The sequence below is a fragment of the Octopus sinensis genome, linkage group LG10, assembly GCF_006345805.1.
Source record: "Octopus sinensis linkage group LG10, ASM634580v1, whole genome shotgun sequence".
Classification (NCBI taxonomy): Eukaryota; Metazoa; Mollusca; class Cephalopoda; order Octopoda; family Octopodidae; genus Octopus; species Octopus sinensis.
Window position 1 is genome coordinate 25,715,879 of NC_043006.1, and position 24,698 is coordinate 25,740,576.

Below are 24,698 nucleotides of genomic sequence, written 5' to 3' on the forward strand. Positions count from 1 at the left end.
TATATTTATCAGGCATAAATATAAGTATGTTTAGTTCATTACGGAAAAGTCATCCTGTTTTGCAGATTGTAAATGGGGCATTGATTGATTTACCATCACCTGTTAATTTATTTATTTGATGGAATTTTGGTTCTTTATTAAGATTATGTTTAATTATTCAATTAAGGTTAGAATATTATTTAAGAAAATTCATAGAAACGATAATCCTAAGAGGGCAAATATAAGATGCTATGATGATGTGGAGGCCATAATTCGAAAGAATATCTGTGAAATGTCTCCGTTAAGACTTCAATAAAACACAAGCCCAACAGACTAGATATAATGATTAGAGACATTGCGATCAGTTACCCAGCGTATGTCAACATAATGTTAAAGTAAAAAAAAAAAAAGGAAATTTACACCAGACTTGTGAGGAATTTCATCCACGAGACTCGCAGACATTTCATCCAGGTTTTAACTTTAGATTTTACCAATGATTATTTGAGCACTTGGATATGTGATTTAGTGCTTCAAGTACCAATCCTGAGAAAGTGAGGTTGATAAAATCAGAAACAACACGCCTAATCACAGGATTACAGTTAAAGTAATCACATAATATACAGAACATTCAAGAAGTTTAGCATATAATGGGATCTACAAAAACACACACAACAAACTTAAAGGAATAGGCGAGTCCTTTTTTTTTTAGCACTGTGTAATAACAGCACTTGGTAAACTAGATCGGCGAGTGGTAACCGCTATGAACCTTGTACTCCATGCAATCACAATTGTACTACTGTTCAATTTATAAATTCAAAGTTCACTTTTGAAAATTTCAGAGTATAGTATCAAATATAAAGAAAAATGGACAACTATATATTTTTAATTCATAATTTATAATCCATAATTTGCTTACACGCGTTTGAGATGAGCCAGTGTTACGTTATACAATGATGCGTTAATACTCTACTTCAATTGATCCACAGTTAATTGACTAGAACAGTGGTTCCCAAACTATGAGTTGCGACCCGCAGATGGGTCGCGAACGGAATCTTAGTAGGTCGCAAAAGGTTATAAAATTACGCATTAGATTTGATTAACTGCTGTCTATCGAGATACTCAGTAGAGTTAAGTGGGTCGTCATAAACTGGTGTGATAAATAGTGGGTCACGACTCTAAAAAGTTTGGGAACCACTGGACTAGAGTATTACATAAATCTAGAAGATCGACGCAAGCACACCCTCCTCAGAGCAATCACACTGCGAAGAATGTAGAACATAGAACATCATAGAACCAGTCCAAATCCAGTAATGGGTAAAGGAAAGTATAATCATTATAAAAAGTAAGTCAAATAAGGTTGATGATACAGTAAGATTTTTTGCCGTAGTTAAACTTTTACTAGCCTAGACTAAAATAGACAAAAATGGATAAGGTCAATATATTCCAAGGAATACCAAAATATATTATCATTTAGGTCAGCCAAGTTGCTAACACTAATGCATTTACTAGAAAGTACTGAAGTTTTAAATTTAATTTAATCTAATTAATGATCAAATATCACTATTATTTTTTATTCTGTTACATATTATCTGGTTTCCATTAATATTCTAAGTTTCTTCGCTTGATTTTTACTTTTGGTGTCCTATGTTATTCTTAGGACGATGTATTTAGTTAACTTAGTACTCTTAACTATTTTAGCGGGGTAAAGTGATGTGGCTGCGGCCCTGGTAATGTTATAATCTGGTTTCAAACGAGTCATGATTAAGAGCACCAAGAAATACGTAACAAATATACATTGGTTCCTCGTTCGGTTTGTACATGATGATGTGCGCGGGAAAAAATAAGAAAATGGAGGAACAAATTCATTTCAATCATCAACTTACAGATATTACCATTTCATCCTGGTAGGTATGGGTATATCTTTCATTGATGAATTGATCCAAATTTTCTCCATTTTATCAACAGTATTTATCTTGAGGAATCGATGTACTATACTTGAATGCACGCACTTACACCAACAACACTTTAAGTATTGTATAGATACTTCATGCACACAAGCATTAGCAAAGCAAATTCCTCAAAAAATTAACTTAATACTACAAAGTGAGATAGGGGTTATGAGGGTAACCCACTATAATCGATTCCTCAGGATGAATACTGTTGGTAAGATGGAGAAAATTTGGATCAATTCATCAATGAAAGATATACCCATACCTACCAGGATGAAATGGTAATATCTGTAAGTTGATGATTGAAATGAATTTGTTCCTCCATTTTCTTATTTGTATATATATATATATATATATATATATATATATATATATATATATATATATATATATATATATATTAAATTAGAGATAAAACCACTATCAGGCAAATCATACAATGAAAAACTTAAGCCAATACATATGATTAATTAATTTATATTATTTAAATATATATCAAAATTATTAAAAAAGATAATTAGTATAACACTACGATCGTTTCATGGCTGTCCAATTCTTAAAATTTCGAGTTACAGTCATTCGAGTTACAGTAATTTAAATATTTAACTTAGCGAGGTTTAATCATTGATTAAACCTCGCTAAGTTAAATATTTAAACCACCTGAAGAATGACTGTAACTCGAAATTTTAAGAATTGGACAGCCATGAAACGATCGTAGTGTTATACTAATTATCTTTTTTAATAATTTTGATATATATTTAAATAATATAAATTAATTAATCATATGTATTGGCTTAAGTTTTTCATTGTATGATTTGCCTAATAGTGATTTTATCTCTAATTTAATATAATATTTTACTATAAAATTGGATTCAATCCTAAATCTGATTTTTCCCTGTAAGTTTGGATTTATTCCCTAATATTTTATTATATTATATATATATATATATATATATATATATATTATATATATATATATATATATATACACACATACATACATACATACATACATACATACATACATACATACATATATATAGAAGGCGTTGCCCGGTTTAAAGAGAATGATGAAATTTTAAAATGCTGTCTAGATTACGCAGGTCTCAACTGCTAGTAACTGAGATACCAACTTTCTACATTAACAACTCTCCAACCCATGCCAGCATGGAACATAGACGTTAAATGAAATGTTATAAGAAAGTTTTCAACTCATATATGTATATAAAGTAAATACACGTAATTCAAAACCACGTTTTGTGTAGCTTATTTCGTAACCAAAAAACAGGTACAGATTATAAACAATGAAAGGTCGATTTTGGTGATTCATTTGACAGAGGTAGTAGAGAGCCACTCCGATGATAAATCTGACCTTGGATCTTGAAAGTTTGCATGAACTCTGGTTCAGTTAAATCTGTTGTACCTCCAAATGATGCCATCTGTATTGTCTAATTTTGTTTTGAAAGTGCTTGGAATTTTGGTCAATTGATGACAACAGTTTCTTCAATGGCTCTGGAGGTTGGGGGATTGCAGGGAGTTTAACCTTTCCACCACTGCAGCACCGTGCAGGTGTCTCGCTAGGCCACTTCCTTGCTTTATAATGTATGCACTCAGCTGTCATTGCACCAATAGAAAATCTTGTGTAATCTGCATAAAGGGCTGCTGGATCATAATTGAAAGCTGCTTCATAGAAGTTGCTTCTCTGAGCTGTTGCATCTGCTCTTCGTTCTGCAGTGAAGATCCTATTCCATGTCAGCCGTGCATACCTCTGTTCATCGCTTTGAGATGCTCTGGCTTTTGTAGTGCACAGTCTCTTCGTTTCTTGATACGCTTCCCTTTCTGCAGCTGTCTCTCTTTCCATGGACAGAAATATTCTTTTGGCTGACCTTGACAGTGTAGACAAATTTGACACTTTCCGTCTAGGCAGAAATACACGGGTACAGAAGATAGAAAACAATGAAAATAACAGGGTAACAGAAATTACATTTCTTAATACGACGGACAGAAAGTAAATAAGAAATTTTTATGGAAAACAAACAATTGTACGGGTTGAAGCGAAATTTGTCAGTGAACCAAAGAGCTAATATCGAAGGAACCAGAAAACAGCCGTTAACAACAGAAAGGTACAAAACAGTTGCAAAAGTAAATGAGAAAATTTTAGATAAATTAACTAACTGTACGGAAATAAGTGAAATTTTTGAAGTTACTTCTGTCAGTAAATTATGAACTTATTTTATCAGTAATTCCGTCAACAACAAAGAAACTACAAAACGTCGCAAAAGTAAATAACAAAATTTGCAAACAAATTTAACGAAGTGTATGGATTGAACTAAAATTTATGAAGTTACGTGTGTCAGTAAATTATGTATAAAATTACTTTATCAGTGAAATTCTTTCTGTCAGTAATTTGTCATTGTTGTTTGCAAATAGCGATTGAAAACTTACAGTGAAAACAATAGCGATTGAACATAAAGTGAAAACAATAGCGCCTTAAACATGAAAGTGAAAACAATAGAGAGTGAGTGAGATATAGAGAGAGGGGGAGAGAGAGCTAGTTAGCTAGTTAGACAAATAAGATAGATATAGATAGATAAGATATAAACAGATAGGTACAGAGAGATAGAAAGATATAGAGAGAAAGAGATAGATAGTGATAGATGGATAGAGAGATATAGATAGAGATATATAGACTCACTGACGCTAGAAAACTAGAAGTAAATATTTTAAAAACTTTCAAAGACGTGATCTAATATAAAAAGCAATATTTTTCTTTTTTTATGATCAATGGATGTAAGGGAGACAATCAATTTCTGAAAGTTACTTCGCAAAGAGTTACCTCTCTTCTCCACGTAAACCAGGAACGGGCGATTTCTTCCCCCAGGAGGCCCGTTACTCATTATGTGAAAAATGTTAAGAGTCTAAAACCATCTCTGGAACATAAGTAATGTATGTTCCCAGTTTGGAGAAAATCAGTTGAAAAATATGGCTGTTATAATCTTTTACACATACACACAGATAGAACGGGATTTATATTATAGATAAGTATATATATATATGTATGTATGTATGTATGTATGTATGTATGTATGTATGTATGTATGTATGTATGTATGTATATAATACCTCCAGCATTATGTTATGCTTAAGATGAAGACCCATGACGCCGAGCAAAATCGCAGTGGATCAAGCAAAGGGAGTTAGATCTCCGAACTCAACGATTGATCCTAGAGTAAGAGGGTGATACCAGACAGACTGGCTACGCATGTTAGTCTCGGTAGTGCCCAGGTAGGATTCTGTGGCCATAGTGCGTTGGAACCCCCTTGGTAAGAAGATCTCCACCCTAAACAATCTCACGTCATTGGGAACACCGCTGCTCACCCTGAACGGAGAAGGCCCTAGAAAAGGCGGACTAAAACATCGCATGTCACCACAGAATCTTGGCTCGATCAACAGAAATTAGATTAATTAAGTTAGCCATTGTTATATGGAACGTGCGGATGCTCCTAGATCTTCAAAACACGGAGAAACCAGAACATAGAACAGCTCTTGTCTCCAAAGAACTAGCGAGATTTAACATCAACATCGCTGCCCTCAGTAAAACATGTCTATCTGAGATTTTTTCTTGAAGACAACGGGTAGCCATGTACTCCCGCTCCTCTCAGTCATGGTTGGATCGTCAAAACACTGGCACCTCCTGGACCACTCCATCATCCAGCAACGAGACAGAAAAACCTCCTCATCACGCTAACAGCACTGACGATTGCTGGACAGACCATCGTCTAGTCATCACTCGCCTTCGAATAATGGTTAACAACAAACCAAAGACTGGAAAAACAAAACTAGTCAGAAGAAAATTTGACATATCGAAGATTAACAACCCAGAGATCAGCTCCCTCTATGTATCTTCTATTCTCAAACACCTTCAATCCATCTCATCTGACAACCAGGGTATGGATAAGAAATGGAGCACCATAAAGAAAACAACACTGAAGTGGCCGAAAACATCCTCGGGTACAGCAAAAAGACATCAGGATTGGTTTGATGACAATGATTAAGAAATCAGCCAGCTGATCGATGCAAAACGGCAAGCCCGCCTCTCTCAGGAGCAAGATCCAAGATCGCGGCACAAGAAGGTGAGATATCAAGACCTCAAAAGACGATGCCAAACAAAATTGAGAGAGATGCAGAACAACTGGTGGCAACAAAAAGCCGTTGAACTTCAAGTGTATGCTGACACCAGTGAACTCAGACGCTTCTACACAGGAACGAAGGAACTTTTTGGGCCCGTGCGATCATCAACAGGGTCTCTTCAATCAGTAGACTTCAACACCATCTTGACTGACCCATAAAATATCTTTCAACGCTGGAGAAAGCACTTCTCGAGTCTTCTGAACCAAGACTCCAACGTGGCGGAAGATTTCTTGAAAAACGTAGCCATGCATCCAACTCGGCACTGGATAAACACGCCACCATTCTACGAAGAGTACCAGATTGCCCTCAACCGCATGAAGCAGCGAAAGCCCCCTGGCCCAGACAACATCCCAGTGGAACTTCTAAAACAGTGTGCTAATATTAAACATCAATCTCTTCACACTGATTCTCTGATTGTGGAAGAACCGTCATGTTCCCATAGACCTCAAAGACACTGTTATCATCACAATCTTCAAAAAAGGAGATAGAAAGATCTGTAGGAACTATTGTGACATTTCACTGCTCTCCACCGCAAGGAAAATCTTTGCAAGGTTCCTTCTGAATCGTTTCCAAGTCATCGCGGAGGAAGTCCTATCCGCATCACAATGTGGATTTCGACCATCCAGAGGGACAACTGACATGATCTTTTGTGTTCAACAAATGCAAGAAAAGAGTAGAGAACAACAAAAATATCTCTAGTTTTCTACGACCTCGAAAAGGCCTTTGATACCGTCCCAAGGCCTGCAATGTAGAAGGTCCGCCGACGCTTCGGCTGCCCCAATCAATTCATTTCCCTAGTACAAGGATTACATGACGGTATGACTGGAGCCATCTTCCATCACTGGGGGATTAAAACAAGAATGCGTTTTGGCTCCGACGCTCTGCTTCCTGTACCGTGCAACAATGTTTCATGAACTGCCTTCGGACAATCCAGGAGTCAACATTAGGTACCGATATGACAGTGGGGGATGTTTGAACCTTGCCAGATTAAAGTCATGAAGACTGACCAGGAAGTAAAAGATCACTGAACTTCAGTATGCTGATGACAACGCAGCGGCCTGCCACTCCAGTGAACAGCTTCAACAGTCGGTGAATAACTTCACCAATGCTTAAAAGTCACCAATGTCTAAAAGTCAACATCAAAAAGACAAAAATCCTGGCACAACCTTTTCTATGTCAGGAAACTCCAGACCTCATCATTACCATCTCAGAGACGCCACTGGAGAAAGTAGACCACTTTTCATACTTAGGACTTTTGCTTTCGAACAAGTGCACGTCGGAAAAGGACGTGGAGAACCGATTAAGAGCGGCTGGCATCGCGTTTGATGGAATCACGAAAAAGGTTTTTAAGAACAAAGATCTGAACCACCAAACAAAATTGAATGTCTACCAAGCAGTCGTGATCTCCACTCTCCTCTATGGTTGTGAAACCTGAACTCTTTACCGAAGTAGCGTCAAAAAAACTAGAGTGATTTCACCAACAGAAGCTTCGCTCCATTATGAATACCAAATGGAATGACTATGTGACCGATGTCTCTGTTTTAGAAAGAATGAAAAGCAGAAGCGTCGAGGCCACCATCCTGAAACATGGTCTGAGATGAGAAGGCCACGTAGCAAGAATGAAATAGACCAGGCTACCTCGTCAAATTTTATATGGTGAACTTTCCACTGGAAAAAGACTCCATGGCTGTCCCAAGTACCAGCTGAAGCAAAGCCTAAAACTGACTGGAATCGATCCCAAAACCTGGGACATTGAAGCTCAGGACAGGCCCGGCCGGCATCATTCCATCTCCACTGTGACAGATCATTTTGAAGCTGAACGTCAGAGGAGAAACGATAAGAACATGGAGGCTGCAACAACCAAAGCCTGCACCAAGGATCCCTTGTGAACTTTGCAGCAGACGCTTCTATGCAAGAATCGGTCTCGTTAGTCATCAGAGGCATAAACACGGACAGAGGAGGAGAAGCGATCAAGAAGACAAATGAATTATCGGACGCACGATAAAACGCCGCCGCCGCCGCCGACGATATATATATATATATATGGGGCAGTTTCGCCCCTCTCCTTGAAAAATGCCTCTTTTTGAAAATTTTTTTCGGATTCCTACGTTTTACATATCGGACATTACGAATATGCAAAAAAAATTTGGGGATCTTTTCTTTTTGAAAGCCAGATTTTCCTAGTTAACTAAACAATTTGAAACTTCGTATACTGGTAGAATGTGTCAAAAGAAAACATAATTGTAAACCAAAATGAAAACGGAATTGTAATTTCTAAGTTTAACGTTGTTTAATAATTCGAATTTTAACCAATGGCATTCTTTCTTTCGGCCTCATATTATTTACTGCCTCTCAAAATATTGTTACTGTGACGTAAACAGCTATTTTGTGACGTAGTTAACGTAAACATGTAAATAGCTAAATGTAAACATCTCCGCTTATCGTAAACTTCGTGGAGTATATATAAAATTTGTGTAGATCCTAAATAGTTACACACACATGTATACAAACATATATATATAATATATATATATATATATATATTATATATATATATATATATATATATTATATTATATATATATATATATGTATGTACAACACACATATTCTAATGCATATGCATATATGTGTATATATTTATAATGTGTGTGTATTATAGATGCATACATTATATATATATAAAAGATGTTACATACAATATATATATATATGTTATATACATCTACATGTATATGTATGTATGAATATATAAGTACCACAGAATTTGAATCAAACTGTTTTGATCCACATACACACACACACACCAACACTACCATCCATGAGACATCCTAACATAATCAATGCTACTACTACTATCATCATCATTACCATCATCATCACTGCCGCCACCACCACCACCCCCTCTACAAAAACACCAACACTATAATTGCTGCCATCATACACATCCACTGTCACCCCACCCACTGCCATGATAACCACATCTACCACAGCTGTTTGCTTACTGCTTTCCCACTCACAAAATAGCTGTTTACGTCACAGTAACACTATGCAGCTAATAATTTCAAATGAAAACAGACAATACGATTGGTTAAAATTCGCAGATTTAAACTACGTTTAAACTTATAAAATACATTTTTGTCAAAAAAACTAGTTGAAATTATTGTTTTCTTTTGACACATTCTACCAGTATACGAAGTTTCAAATTATTTAGTTAACTAGAAAAATCTGAAAAATCTGGCTTTCAAAAAGAAAAGATCCAAATTTTGCTTTTTTATTTCACCCCCACCCAATTAAAATGTTTGATTTTGTTTACTTTAAAAACATCGTAGCGAATTGACGAACATGTCCAAATCGAAATTAAATACAGACAAAAACATTAAAGTGAAAATAATTTGCGTTTTACTTGTGTTTGCCGTAAATAATCGTAAATAATAATTTAACGTAAACTGAATATACTCCATTTTATGAGAAACAAACATTAATGTTTAATAAGGGGCTCAAATTTCACTCCTCCCCCAATTTAAAATTTTGAACTTTTTCATCCATTTATTTATTTATCTGTCTATCTATTTATCCCGGTCCGTTTATTCCTAAAATATATTTGTCAACTAAATGTGGCGGTCCTATAGAAGACGGTGTTACTGTTTTTTTTTTTTGTTTTTTTTTTGCATATTCGTAATCTCTGACATCTAAAACGTAGGGATCCGAAAAAGCTTTTTCGAAAAAAATGCATTTTTCAAGAGGTGCGAAACTGCATTAGTCCCATTTTTCTTAATAATACTAAAACTCTATAGGTGTTTGTGTGTACCCGAAATATCCCAGAAATAGTATATTTTATCTTAATTCTTTTTGGCATATATATTTTCATATTTACCTTCGGCGGTGCAGCGCAAATTAATGAAAACGATTAAATACAAATTTTCTTTGATATTTTTTGATGAAAAAACAAAACAAAAAACAAAACAAACAAAACAAAAAACAAAACAAACAAAAAAAAACCCAAAACAAAACAAGGCTTTCGTGATGTCAACACACATACATACAGAATACACACATATAATGTGTCAATCAACATAAACGCACGTCCGCTATCTGTGACATATAACACACACATAGTCTTCGCGCTCTCTAACAATAAAAAAACAGAAACATCGACTTTTTAACTGAATGTGATTTCAAGAATGGGCGATCTTTCGTCTCTAGTAGACCTTTCCGTCGATTTCCGTAAAAAAAAATTTTTTTTTACATATGAGCTTGCAGGAACTTTTGAAGTAATATACATACATATACACATACACCGAGTAAAAAATTTCAGTTATCTCTTTCTTTCACACATTACTCTGTCTCTTCACACACACTAACAGAAGCACTTCACTTACACAACATACTGTTTGTCTCTCACACCCCATCAAACACACACACACACACACACACACACACACACACACACACACACACACACACACACACACACACACATGTACATCAATGCTTGCCATGCACGGTAACTTCAAAAGAACTTCCCTCGTCATACAATCGCTTTCTCTTAGTCTCTTTCGCTCTCATTACTTCAAAAGTTCCCGCAAGCCCATATGTAAAAATAAATTAAGTTTTTACGGAAATCGACGGAAAGGTCTACTAGAGACGAAAGATTGCCCAAGAATGTAAGTTGTTGGTACAGTAAGCATTTAAATTTTAGCTTTCTTTAAACAGACAATATTTTAATGTTTTTTTTATTTTCAAGTGAATGGCGATCTTTCGCTTGTTATCTAGAGTTCGTTAATTCCCGTATAGATTTTCTATTTATTTACTTTCGTTTTAAAGTGAAAGAGAGGAGAAAGTGAAACATGTATGTACGCGTATAAGAACTAGACGTGTGTGTGAAGAAGAGAGAGAGAGAGAGTGAACGTGTGTGTTCTCATGTATGTGTAAGTGGCTCTCTCTCTCTCTCTCTCTCTCTCTCTTCTCTCACGCCCGCACACATCCATTTCATATACACGTTTATACATCCCTCACTTTCTCCTCTCTTTCACTTGAAAACAAAAGTAAATAGAAAAAAATCTTTTACAGATATTAACGAACAAAAACACTTGATTCGGATGACAGTTCTGAGAGTCAAAGCGAAAGATCGCCTCGAGGGAATACCATTGCTCTTTTACTTGTTTTAGTCATTTAACTGTGGCCATGCTGGAACACCGCATTTAATCAAGCAAATCAACCCCAGGACATATTCTTTGTACTTATTCTGTCGGTCTCTTTTGCCGAACCTCTAAGTTACGGGGACGTAAACACATTAGCATCGGTTGTCAAGCGATGTTGGGGGGGGGGGACACAGACACACAAACATATACACACATGCATATATACATATATATACATATATACGACGGACTTCTTTCAGTTTTCGTCTACCAAATCCACTCACAAGGCTTTGGTCGGCCCGAAGCTATAGTAGAAGACACTTGCCCAAGGTGCTACGCAGTGGGACTGAACCCGGAACGAAGCGACTGGTCAAAACAGGAAACAAACAAGAGGCAGTTATAATGCAGCGATTGGTCAAAATAATGATGACGTCCCATTCTGCTTGACTAAAGCCACCTAACGAAACGTTTTGACCAATCGTTTCGTTAGGTGGCTTTAGTCAAGCAGAATGGGACGTCATCATTATTTTGACCAATCGCTGCATTATAACTGCCTCTTGTTTGTTTCCTGTTTTGACCAGTCGCTTCGTTAGATTCTGCCCAGATTCTGCCCAATCACGACTTATAGCTACATTAGATCTGCCCCCTGTCTGTACTTGTTAGGTGACTAGTCAAGCAGAAAAGGACGTCATCAATATTCTGACTAATGACTGTCCCCTGTTTGTATCCTGTCCATTCTAGCAGAGCTAGACGTCATCAACTTGTATAATACAGCAGCATTTTCGAACTTCATTTTTTACAAATATATACCTACTCGTATATGAGCTAATCCTATTATAATATATATATATATATATATATATATATATATATATATATATATATATATATATATATATATATATATATATATATATAATATATATATTATATATATATATATATATATATATATAATCAGGATAGGCGCAGGAGTGGCTGTGTGGTAAGTAGCTTGCTAACCAACCACATGGTTCCGGGTTCAGTCCCACTGCATGGCATATTGGGCAAGTGTCTTCTGCTATAGCCCCGGACCGACCAATGCCTTGTGAGTGGATTTGGTAGACGGAAACTGAAAGAAGCCTGTCGTATATATATATATATATATATATATATATATATATATGTGGTGTGTGTGTGTGTGGTGTGTTTGTGTGTCTGTGTTTGTCCCCCTAGCATCGCTTGACAACCGATGCTGGTGTGTTTACGTCCCCGTCACTTAGCGGTTCGGCAAAAAAGAGACCGATAGAATAAGTACTGGGCTTACAAAGAATAAGTCCCGGGGTCGAGTTGCTCGATTAAAGGCGGTGCTCCAGCATGGCCGCAGTCAAATGACTGAAACAAGTAAAAGAGAAAGAGAAAGAGAGAGATAAAATCTTTATAAGATTTTATCAAGTAGCTAGCATGTAATAAAACCATATCGGTAACAATTGATACAAAATATATAATTATAATAAGGATACTAATGAGTAGCGCGCGCGCACACACACACATACATGTAATATATCTTTAAATCTTTCATCGGTTTCAACTCAAAGCTGCAGCCACGCTGGGGCACTGCCGTTTTGCTACACTGTTATCATTGAGAGCCTCCTCTGATATGTGACATTTGGTGAATTAGAGAATTTGATATCGTTTCCCTCATTTGCGCCTCCTGCCGCAAGGTAGGTTCATCTGGGACTCTCGACAGGAAGAGATCCAGATTTGATTTGAAAAAAACCCTATATTCACCTTGTGTAGGTCCCTCAGGCTCAGCCCCTGAAACCCCAGCTGTTCCTGAAATGCGATGGCATTGCTGAGATTTTTGGCACTGTGCAGTGGCGACCCGTTTTGGCATTTGTGTAGCATTCAATGCCAAAATTTGGCACAATCCATTCCAAGATCTTGCAGGTGTATATTACTGCATATCTCTCTCGCCTTCCCCCCAAAGAGTAGAGTCTTGGCTGTTTTAGTCTTTCCCAGTAGCTGAGCTGTTGCAATGAGACGATCTTTGTGAATCGTCGCTGGATTGCTTCAAGGTCTGCTGTTAATTTTCACTGTGAGGTGACCATAGCTGGAAGCAGTAGTCCAGCAGGCTGGGGACAAAATGTCCTCCAGAGGGCCATCATGGTTTCCTTCTCTCTGATTCTGAAGGTTGTCAGGATCCATCCAGTCAGCTGTCTGCACTTTATCGCCATCGTGGTAATGTGCACTTGGAAAGAGATATCATCACTCATGTCGATACCCAGGACACGCACAGAACCTAGAATCTAAGGATTTAAGGTTAACTTAGCAAAGACTAAAGTTTTAGTAAGTAAGAAAACAGATGGGACCCTTCCCCCTTCAGGTAAATGACCCTGTTCAATCTGTAGGAAAGGTACAGGCAGGAATTCTATACGGTGTATACAGTGCAAGCTATGGACACACAACAGGTGCAGTGAAATGATAGGAAGGCTATCAGAGAAAGTGGTGTTCGTGTGTGGAAGATGCACAGGATCCATAAAAACTACAGAGATTCGGGAAATTGATTTTCTCTAATATACCGGAGGGCTTTAGAGGGAGTGGATATCTTTTGCTCTTTAAGGGACCACATTAGTAATGGGGGAAGATGTTCAGAAAGTGTAATAGGTAGAATAAGAATAGGATGGAGAAAATTCAGGGAGCTTTTACCTCTGGCAGCCAAAGATCTCTCTCCCCGAGTGAAAAAAAGATTGTATGATGTATATATATGGACTGCAATTCTACATGGTAGTGAGACGAGGGCCCTGAATGCAGACGACATGCGAAAGTTAGAAGGGAATGAGACAAATATGTTCCGCTGTATGTGCAATGTAAGTGTGCATGTGCGACAAAGTGCTAGTGTTTTGAGTGAAAAGTTGGGCATAAGAGGAATTAAACGCAATGTGCAAGAGAGAAGACTGCGCTGGTTTGGTCATGTGGTGCGGATGGATATCGACAGCTTCATTAAATGAGTGCCGATCACTCAAAGTGGATGAAACTCATGGAAGAGGGAGACCTAGGAAGACATGGGACGAAGTACTGAAGGACGATCTCAAGACACTGAATCTTAAAGAGATGACAAAGGACCAAGATATTTGTCACCTTGTTGTACTCAAGAAGATAAGTTCTCCACAACAGAAGTGTTAACGCAGCTCCCACTGCCGAAGAGGATTGGTTTGCAAGAGCCCTGTGCCGGGACCACGTAAAATAGCACCACGTAAAAGCGCCCGTGCCATGTCACGTAAAAAGCACCCATCACACCTTGTAAAGTAGTTGGTGTTAGGAAGGGTATCCAATCGTAGAAACCAAACTAAATCAGACTGGAACCTGGTGCAGCTCTCCTGCTAGCCAGCTCTGGTCAAACAATCCAACCCATGCCAGTATGCAAAACGAATGTTGAAGGATGATGATGAATGAATGAATAATTGAATATGTATTTTAATTTAAGGTTTCATTATAGTATACGCGGCAGGTCCGGCATTGCCTTAACTCGGCTCTAGGTAATTACCAAATCTACAATGCCTTATACTAGCATTGTGTCCTAGAGCGAAATTCTCTCATATCACAGAAGCTACAGTTAAGCATCGTATTTTTTTAAATCTCAGAGCTTTAGGAAAGATTAACCTAAGGAAGGGACGGTTTTAATTTATTCTGAATCTTAGATATAAAACCCTTATTTTTTAATGCAGCTGTTTTATCAGTAGATAAATATCAAATGTTGAATTCGAAACTGTCATGAAGTTATCGCACTGCATGGGTCTTGAAGCAATTGCAGCACAAGTTTAAACATATGTTTGTTCGTTTTCATATTTGTATACCCAGAAACACATTTTTATTTAGTACATTCTGGTTTGGTTCATAGAGAAATAGAATTGTTTATTTAAAAGCAACTTCTGACTCCTCAACCCAGTAAATACACACAAGTTAATTTCTCTCCCAGACAAACGCTGAGAAGTTGCTAAGTAGGATTTATGTAATTTTCACTTAGTTCTAAATCACATGCTAACCATATGTAATTGAAACCATAATAAATAGAGTCATGAAATGGAACATACTTCGAAATGAATGACTGAAAATAAAGTGATATGAATTAGAAAAAAAAAATATTTCCATTTTAAAAGTTAAAAAAAAACCATTTTTTAAAAAGAAATTCTTTTTGAAAAAAAAATGACTTTTCTTATTTGAAATATTTTATTGCATGCAAAGGAATTTGTGACTGGGTCTAACTGTATTGAACCAACTGTGATGAAAGGCATTCTAGTCATGACGATTCTGTTTCTTTAGAAATGCTTAGAACTATATTATTGCATGTGCAGCTAGAGCTCTTTACCTACTAAACACTGAATGGTATCAAAATATGGTGATATTTGGATATCTTTTAAAAATAAATGTTCATTATTTCACTTACCTCAAACTAAAGGATTTCATTTCGAAAGTTTCCTTTTCTCACACTCGGCAAGAGAATGGCTAATTTGGTAAACTTTTTCTTAGCCACGAAAAGTGTTGATGCCCTGTTAACTTCGTTGGAGGTTCTGTTAAAATCACATGTGCAGCTATTCTTATTCTCTCATTTATTAAACTTTCCTCCTTGAGCGTTTCCTCCTTGAGCGGAAATAATCACTAAAATGAGTGGAAATGAAGTGAAACATTAACTTTATATATAGATACATGATAGTCTCACCGAAACTATCATTACTGGCACCAGAAATCACTCACAGCAAACTACTGTCCTTATTCTCTTCCTGGTTTAAATGTCATTCAATATTGTTGCAGTTGAATCGAACCATCCCTCACCCCCAAAACAACATTTAAAATATTAAAAATTGTCACACATTCTTTACTAGGTCACACTCAAAGGTATCCTGTTTGCTTTCATTATTTATGTGACAACTTATTTCTCGAAACAGGACGGCAGAGGTTGAGAGAAATAAGATTACTTTCTTTTTTTTTGTAGGCAGAAGATTGTTTAAATTCGATCCGCACAATTTCAATTTATAACTGGTTTTAGTTTCACAAATTTTTGAATGGCCAGCGGTTTGATCAATTATGATTATATTTGAAAAGAAGCTTTCAAATGGAAATCTGCTTCCCAACCCCATGATTTCGGGTTCAATCCCACCGCGTGGCACCTATGACAATTGTCATGTACTATAGTCTCGGGCCGATTAAAGCCTTGTGAGTGAATTTGGTAGACAGAAACTGGAAGAAGCCTGTCGTGTGTGTGTGTGTGTGTGTGTGTGTGTTGTGTGTGTGTGTGTGTGTGTGTGTGTGTGTGTGCGTGCGTGCGTGCGTGTGTGTGTGTGTGCGTGTCTGTGTTTGTCCCCCCACCACCGCTTAACAACCAGTGTCAGTGTGTTTAAGTCCCTGTAACTTAGCAACGCGGAAAAAGAGACGGATAGAATAAGTACCAAGCTTATAAAAAAAAAAAAAATAAGTACTGGGATCGGTTCATTCGATTAAAAAAATGTTGAAGGCGGTGTCCCAGCGTGGCCACAGTCTAATGAGTGAAGCAAGTAAAAGATAAAAGATATATATATATATATATATATAAAATAAATCTCTGAACGAGGTATAAACAGTAGCTGCACCACAATGCATATTGTATATTTGCAACTTAAGTGTGTAGCCACATTTAAGTGGTAAATATACTTCATATATATATATATCTTCTTCTTCTTCTTCTTCTTCTTCTTCTTCTTTCTTCTTCTTCTTCTTCTTCTTCTTCTCCCCTTCTTCTTCTTCTTCTTCTTCTTCTTCTTCTTCTTCTTCTTCTTCTTCTTCTTCTTCTTCTTCTTCTTCTTCTCCCCCTTCTACTTCCTATCGTTATCACTAAAGCTTTTTAGTATAACACATACGCAAATTCTATAAACAAACCTTTCAAAAGAAATATTCTCATGAATTGAACAGCAACTGCTAGCCGCCACTGACCACTCAAAATACGACAATCAAGGCACTCCCAAATTCTTCCTCCCCTCCTCTTGATCCGGGCCTTGGGTCATTTGCGAATTTCTTGGTTGATCTCTTCATCGGTGGATTTTACTTTGTCCTCATTCGTTTGGGCCCTCAATTTTAGAAGTTCTATTTCCATTTTCATTTTTTTCCAGTGCCATTCTCTCCCCGAGGCGTCTTTGTGTTTCTGGTTCCTCTGTAATAGTTTTGATCTGGAATTTACGTGGGAGGATTAACGGTGTCCGGTTGAGCCATTTTTCGTATATATCCGCTCTGTTGTTGTTTTGGATAATCTTCCAAAAGTCGAACTTTGCAACCAAAAGCCTTACCATACATCTCCACACACAACCCTCTCAACAACGAAGCCTTCGACACCATCCTCCAAAACATACCCCTGCTACAAAAAGACCACAGAATGAACTTAATCCTCCAAACACACACGATCATAAAAAGCAAGAGACAGCCCAAATCTATGAAAAGTCTCCTAACACAAGCCCGAATACGCTCATCAACACAGAAGCCGACAGTAAAAAAATGTGGAAGACCCAATTGCGGGATATGCGATTATCTAATTGAGGGATCAGAGTTCTCCTTCAAACAGGGACAACGGTTCACAGTGAAAAGCAACCTCACATGTGCTTCGGAGAACCTGATATACACACTAACCTGCTCTGGGTGTCAAGAGCAATACATAGGCCAAACAAAATATAGTTTACGTAAAAGAATGGCCCTGCACAGATCCCAGATAAAAATCCCCCAAAACAGAAAAATAGCATTCAGCCAACACATAGATATTTGCGCCAACAACAAAACTCCAAGCTTCAGGATTTTCCCCCTCTACCAGTTCAGGGACGATACAACCTCGAGTCAACGAATAAGTAAAGAAACTCTCTTTATTACAAAATACAGGCCCCTTCTGAACGCATCTACGACAAACGATATATTCACCTCAGCTTTAGAATAACACAGATACACATGCAAATATTACATTCCTAAGATCCATTAAAAATCAACCCCAATCACAGCTATAACCCACAACGTGCCAACTTTAAGTCATCCAACATTCCACTACTTCCACGCATTCATATTCTCCCTTTTTCTTCTTCTTCTTCTTCTTCTTCTTCTTCTTCTCCCCCCCCCCCGTCTTCCTAAATTTATCGCTAATGCTTTTTAGTATAACACCTACGCAAATTCTATAAACAAACCTTTCAATAGAAATATTCTCATGAATTGAACAGCAGAAACTGCTAGCAACCACTGACCAACCACAATCAAGGCAATCCCAAATTCTTCATCCCCCCCTTCTTCTTCCCTACCAGAAAGGCAGAAACAAGGAAACTGACACTTATATTTGAACACTATACAAATATTCTTTAAAAAAAACTTTTCTTTTAATTTTTCTAAATTTAATTTTTTAATTGTTACAGTTGAAAAGGTCTCAAATAACCGAAACCGGTACTGAAATGTTCTTTATAAAATTATTTTAGCATTTTCTATCTTGACTTGTTTTTTCATATATATGTAACGGCAGAGATTGATTTGGTAAATAAAATTATATGTCCGGAGTTAGCTGGTGTGACGATAAAAATTTGTAAACAATATGGTATTTGTTGTTATTGCATACTGTAAGATGTGAAAAGATGAACAATGGATGAAGTTTTAGGAAAGTACTTATTTACCGTTACGTTACAATACCTTGCCTCGACGGGCAGGTTGATAAATCCCAAAGCATGCGAAAGTTAGATGCGGTAGAATGTTTGAGTTTGGGTTCTCTTCATTGTTTAGTAGTAATGTTGAGAGAGATAGAATGATGTTGTAATAGAACAGAATTGGAGCTAGTGAGAGTGAGAGAGTGTGGGACGTTGCTGACAGTAAACTTCATTTCTCCCTCTGACCAAAGTTCTAGCTGGTCAGCCAGACTTCGTTCTCACTGAGTTGTCACCGCAGTGACTAAGTGATTTTTGCTTGGGGTGTGATTGCTTATATAACTATCCAGAAGGATAGATATATCATTGAGAACAATAGATTTAGTTGGTGGTCTTGTTATCTATTCTAGCTTTTGATGAAGTAGAAGAGCTTAGAAAGAGTCAAGTGGTGAAGACATTATTTCGGCCTAGCTAAAGGCATCTGGAAAATGTAAAACTGATGTCAGAGAAAAATCATTGTTCCATCGTAGGAAAAGTTGTGTAGCAGTGTTAATTTAAATTTGGCTATGGTGGATCGAATCCACTTCATGCATGCAAGTTCCACTACATATATATATACATATATATATATATCCCACATACAACCCTCGCACACACGCATACACAAACTCACATACACACACACAATATATACATACACGCACACACACATACACATATAGACGCATACACACACATGCGCACACATACGCACGGACACACACGAATGCACACATACTTAACACTCACAACCCCACGCATTCACGTATGCACACCTACATACGCACACACAACTACATGCACATACACACGCAAACACACAAGCATACACGCGCAAAAAACGCACCTATACCCCTACATAACCCCTCGTTCACACACACACACATGCACAAACATACATACACACATGCACACACACCCATGTATACACGCACATACACTCCAACGCACACACAGGCAAATGAACCCACACATACCTCTCATACACACACAACACACACTCATACATACACGTACACGCACACACGCACAGAGTAACGTACAATTACTCCACAGACACAACCTCACGCGTACACACATGCTCACACGTACACACACATACATACACGCACACACACACTGCAAACAAAACACATACACACTGCATATACATACACGCACACACACATACTTCAGACTACCAGTACCTTTCTCCTGACCATTCTCCTACGTACATGTGTAGGTAGACACACAAGAGACAGCCACTCCTACCAAAATTCTTACTATAACTTCTTCCTGTGACCTTAAACGATACTAAGTCCAACCACACACATACATAATCAGCCACAACCACACACACACACACACACGCACATACATGTGCTATCATTACACACATACAGAGAGACCTGCGCGTACGCACATACCCACACATATATCTTTGAAAGAACTTTTTCTTGACCCATTCCCTTCCGCTCTTTTCAATATGTGACCGCGTGTGTATCGTTGGCGATTTTCGTTCTCCGTCTTCCCTTCTTTGGACCTTTTCTATATTTCTGATGACGAGCTCCGCTCGAAACGTGAAACCCTCTTTCCTTTCTTGAGCGTCCAATAACACTGTACTTATTCTACGTCCTCGCGTTGTTGTTTTTTCTTGCTTGTTCATGTTTGGATTGACTATACACACACACACACACATATATATATATATAAGAGGAAAACCACAGAAGTAAATCTAAGACATTTCAATTTAGAAAGAATTTAATAAAATGATTTTAAAATTATATAAAGAAAGAATAAAATATTACCGGTTTCGTTGATGAATTTCATCTTATCAAAAGTTAATAGAAATTTATACAAATTTTAAGTAAAAACAGTTTGTCTTCTGTTTGGTGGTCAAAACATGTCTGAAGTTTTTTCATTGAAGTCTTCTTTAAATATAGTTTGGTATAGAGTTCAAGGCGTAGTTGTTAATTTCTAAAAAAAATCTCTGTGGATTCCTGCCACGAGTGTGGCTTGAAAACATTTATTGAATGGGCTTTATGTCCAGGTGTGTGTGTGTGTGTATTGTGGTGCACGTCCTTTCAACATGTGACCAACTGTTTGTTAATGAGTGTGTATGTTGTGATGAATGTCTTGTTAAGAAAGGAATTAAGATTTTCGTTCTTTTTCGTGTGTGTGGGTTTGAACTGAAATGTTTTATTTTGAGTGTCTCCAGCTGTATGTGTGATTATATGTGTGTGTGTGTTTCTTGCGATGTCTTGTTTGTGTGTGTGTGTGTGTGTGTGTGTGCAGGCATATATATGTATTGGAAAAAGATTTAAGAATAGACGCTGTGTGGTAAGTAGCTTGTTTACCAACCACATGGTTCCGGATTCAGTCCCACTGCGTGGCACCTTGGGCAAGTATCTTCTACTATAGCCTCGGGCCAACCAAATCCTTGTGAGTGGATTTGGTAGACGGAAACTGAAAGAAGCCCGTCGTATATATGTATATATATTATATATATATATATATATAATATATATATATATATATAATATATATATATATATATATACATATATGCGTGTGTGTGTTTGTATGTCTGTGTTTGTCCCCCTAGCATTGCTTGACAACCGATGCTGGTGTGTTTATGTCCCCGTTACTTAGCGGTTCGGCAAAAGAGACCGATAGAATAAGTACTGGGCTTACAAAAGAATAAGTCCCGGGGTCGAGTTGCTTGATTAAAGGCGGTGCTCCAGCATGGCCGCAGTCAAAAGACTGAAGCAAGTAAAAGAGTAAAAGAGAAATGGATTGGAAGTATTTCCCAAATCAATAGTATGTATACATTTTTTTAAGTGTCCGTTCTTATTTATTGCTTGGTAGTGGTCGATGTTATATAATCATCACAACAAACATGAACAATCAACGTCGCCCATTGTCTCCCTTGATAAAAGGACTTTCACTTTGTTTCCCGCCAAAACAATTAACTTGTACGACAACGGCAGTCGAATAAAGTATCTTGTATCGTTAACACGTTGTTTCAGTCTCTCTCATTTTCTTAATCTTTCATACTAAGTACTCACTACTTCCTTTAATACTCAATACATTATATATATATAACAACAACATGGTGTCAGAATACTAAAAGAACCCAAAATACAGAAACCAAAGGAAAAAAGAAGTTGAAATCATACTTCAAAGACGAAATGGAAAATTTACCGCATCCAAAAGACCTAGAAAATCTAGCCGCAGCATGGAAAAAGTGGAAAAAAGAATTCAATCTCTTTTTGATAGCAACAGAAAGTGACATGAAGCCAGACAAAGTAAAAACTTCAATGTTTTTAACTTGCATCGGTTCTAAAGGCCGAGATATCCATTCCACTCTGGATTTCGATTCACCCGACGAAGAAATGAACCTTCAGACAGTAATCGAAAAATTCGATGCATATTGTGAACCAGGAAAAACATAACTTTCCTAAGACACAAATTCTTCACATGTGGACAAGCGGAACATCAAAAATTCGATGAGTACGTAGTAGAGTTGCGCCAAAAGGCACAACAGTGCGAATTCGGCAACTCACAGACAGTCTCACCAAAGATATTCTGATATGTGGAATCAGAGACATGAGATTAAGAGAAAGATTATTGAGAGAACCAAATTTAGACCTACAAAAAACAATTCAAGCAGGTCAGAGTGCAGAGCAAACACGACTCCAATCAAGGATGCTAAAGGCCACATCCGAAACAAGAGATAACGAAATCTCGAGGGTATATAGTCAACACACGACAGAAAAGGCGCCAAAACTCAAATAACCCGCCATATGCAATACAGACATCAAAACGAACAAGGCGGAAGTGACAGAAAGCCCGCGAAGTTTCAAGCGCCAAGTCAACACTACGTCACTAACTGTCACTATTGTGGTTATAATCACAAAAGAAATAAATGCCCAGCATTTCACAAGACATGTGAAAAATGCAAGAAACAAGGACACTATGCAAAAATGTGCAAATCAAAAAAATTTGTACATAAAGTAGAGATACATACCGACGATGAATCAGATGACGATACACATGCACTCGAAATGATCACTGCAAATAATTCCCGCGTGCACAAAATCGAAAAGTTCAAGACTCCAAAAGACATTTGGACGGTCGAACTAAAAGTGAACAACTCGAATGTAACATTCAAAATAGATACAGGAGCAGACGTAACCGTACTGCCATTCAGAGAATATAGAAATATAATTCCAAAACCACAACTGCAAAAAACCTCAACTCGATTATCAGCTTATAATAACACAGCTATAAAAGTGCTAGGAAAATGCACAGCAGTCATTAAATACAAAGAATATCAAAGCAAATAAAATTCATTGTTGCAAAAACAAACTCGCACGCAGTTATAGATGCAAAGACAGCTAAAGATCTGAACCTGATTCAGAGAATTTCAAAAATAAATTCGTCGAACACAAACGACATATTAGAAAAATATGAAGACTGTTTCGGAGAAATCGGCACTTTGTCAATAACACATCATATCACAGTGGATCCACAAATAACTCCTGTAATTCATCCACCAAGATCGGTTCCTTTTTCTATAAAAGAAAAACTCAACAAAGAATTAAAAAGAATGACAGAATTAGATATCATAAAACTGTTAGTGAACCTACAGACTGGGTAAATTCCCTAGTCATCGTTGAAAAAGCCAACGGAAAACTCCGACTCTGTTTAGACCCCAAGAATCTAAACAAAGCCATAAAAAGGCAACATTTCAAACTCCCTACAGCGGAGGACATTTTTGCACAAATGCATAACCCTAAATATTTTTCAAAACTCGATGCATCTAATGGATACTGGCAAATTCCAGTTGACGAAGAAAGCTCCCATCTTTTAACGTTCAACACACCTTTTGGAAGGTACGCTTCACACGACTACCCTTTGGAATTCACAGCGCCAGTGAAGTTTTCCAAAAAGAAATTTCAAAAATAATAGAGGGCATAGAAGGAGCAAGAAATTCACAGGATGACATCATAATCTGGTCCAACACTTTAGAAGAACACACAAATAGACTACAACAAGTTTTCGATCGAATCCGAAAGCACGGATTAAAGTTAAATAAATCAAAGTGTATCTTCTATGAATCACAAATCAAGTACTTGGGCATATATTAACCAGCGAAGGATAAAACAAGATCCAACCAAAGTACAAGCAATCATTCACATGCCACTGCCAACAAGTAAAAAAGAATTACAAAGATTCCTAGGTATGACAAATTACCTATGTAAATTTTTATCTAATTACTCCGAAGTCACAGCACCGTTGCGCCAGCTTCTACAGAGTGACACGTTATGGTCATTCGACAAACCACAAATCGAAGCAATAAAAAAGCTAAAAGAAATGATTACCAGAAAACCAGTGCTACAATTTTATGATCCAGATCTACCAATAAAAATAACTACAGATGCTAGTAAGCATGGGCTCGGAGCGATACTTGAGCAGAAACACAACGAAAGATGGCTACCTGTTTCGTTTGCATCTCGTGCAACAACTCAAGCGGAACAAAACTACTGTCCGATAGAGAGCGAAGCTCTCAGTATAGTTTTCGCATGCAAGAAATTTCATCAGTTTATATACGGAACTCATTTCAGAATCGAAAATGACCATAAACCGTTGAAGCAAATATTCAAAAATCGATCACTAAATGCCCCCCAGAATCCAAAGATTTCTACTAACATTACAAAGATATGATTTTGACCTAAACCACATACCTGGTAAAGAATCAATTGTTGCAGATACCCTATCACGTGCATACCTTGAGCAAA

At 37.2% G+C, this 24,698-nt stretch overlaps 1 protein-coding gene and 1 long non-coding RNA gene across 3 annotated transcripts in view; one reads left to right on the top strand and one right to left on the bottom strand.

Annotated features, from left to right (window-relative positions):
- LOC115216771 overlaps nt 1–16,037 on the bottom strand; it is an 86,343-nt gene extending 70,306 nt beyond the window's left edge. The window contains exon 1 of one of the 2 annotated variants that reach the window (XM_036506399.1): nt 15,690–16,037. In XM_036506399.1, the coding sequence (XP_036362292.1) occupies nt 15,690–15,709 (20 nt within the window). In that variant the 5' untranslated portion in view covers nt 15,710–16,037. The remainder of the gene's footprint in view (nt 1–15,689) is intronic. The other variant, XM_029786339.2, reaches the window with a different exon arrangement.
- LOC118765058 lies at nt 22–23,938 on the top strand. The gene is made up of 3 exons (XR_005000907.1): nt 22–166; nt 11,009–11,024; nt 23,929–23,938. It is a non-coding gene; the product is annotated as an uncharacterized LOC118765058 (long non-coding RNA).
- The last annotated feature ends 760 nt before the right edge of the window (nt 23,939–24,698 follow it).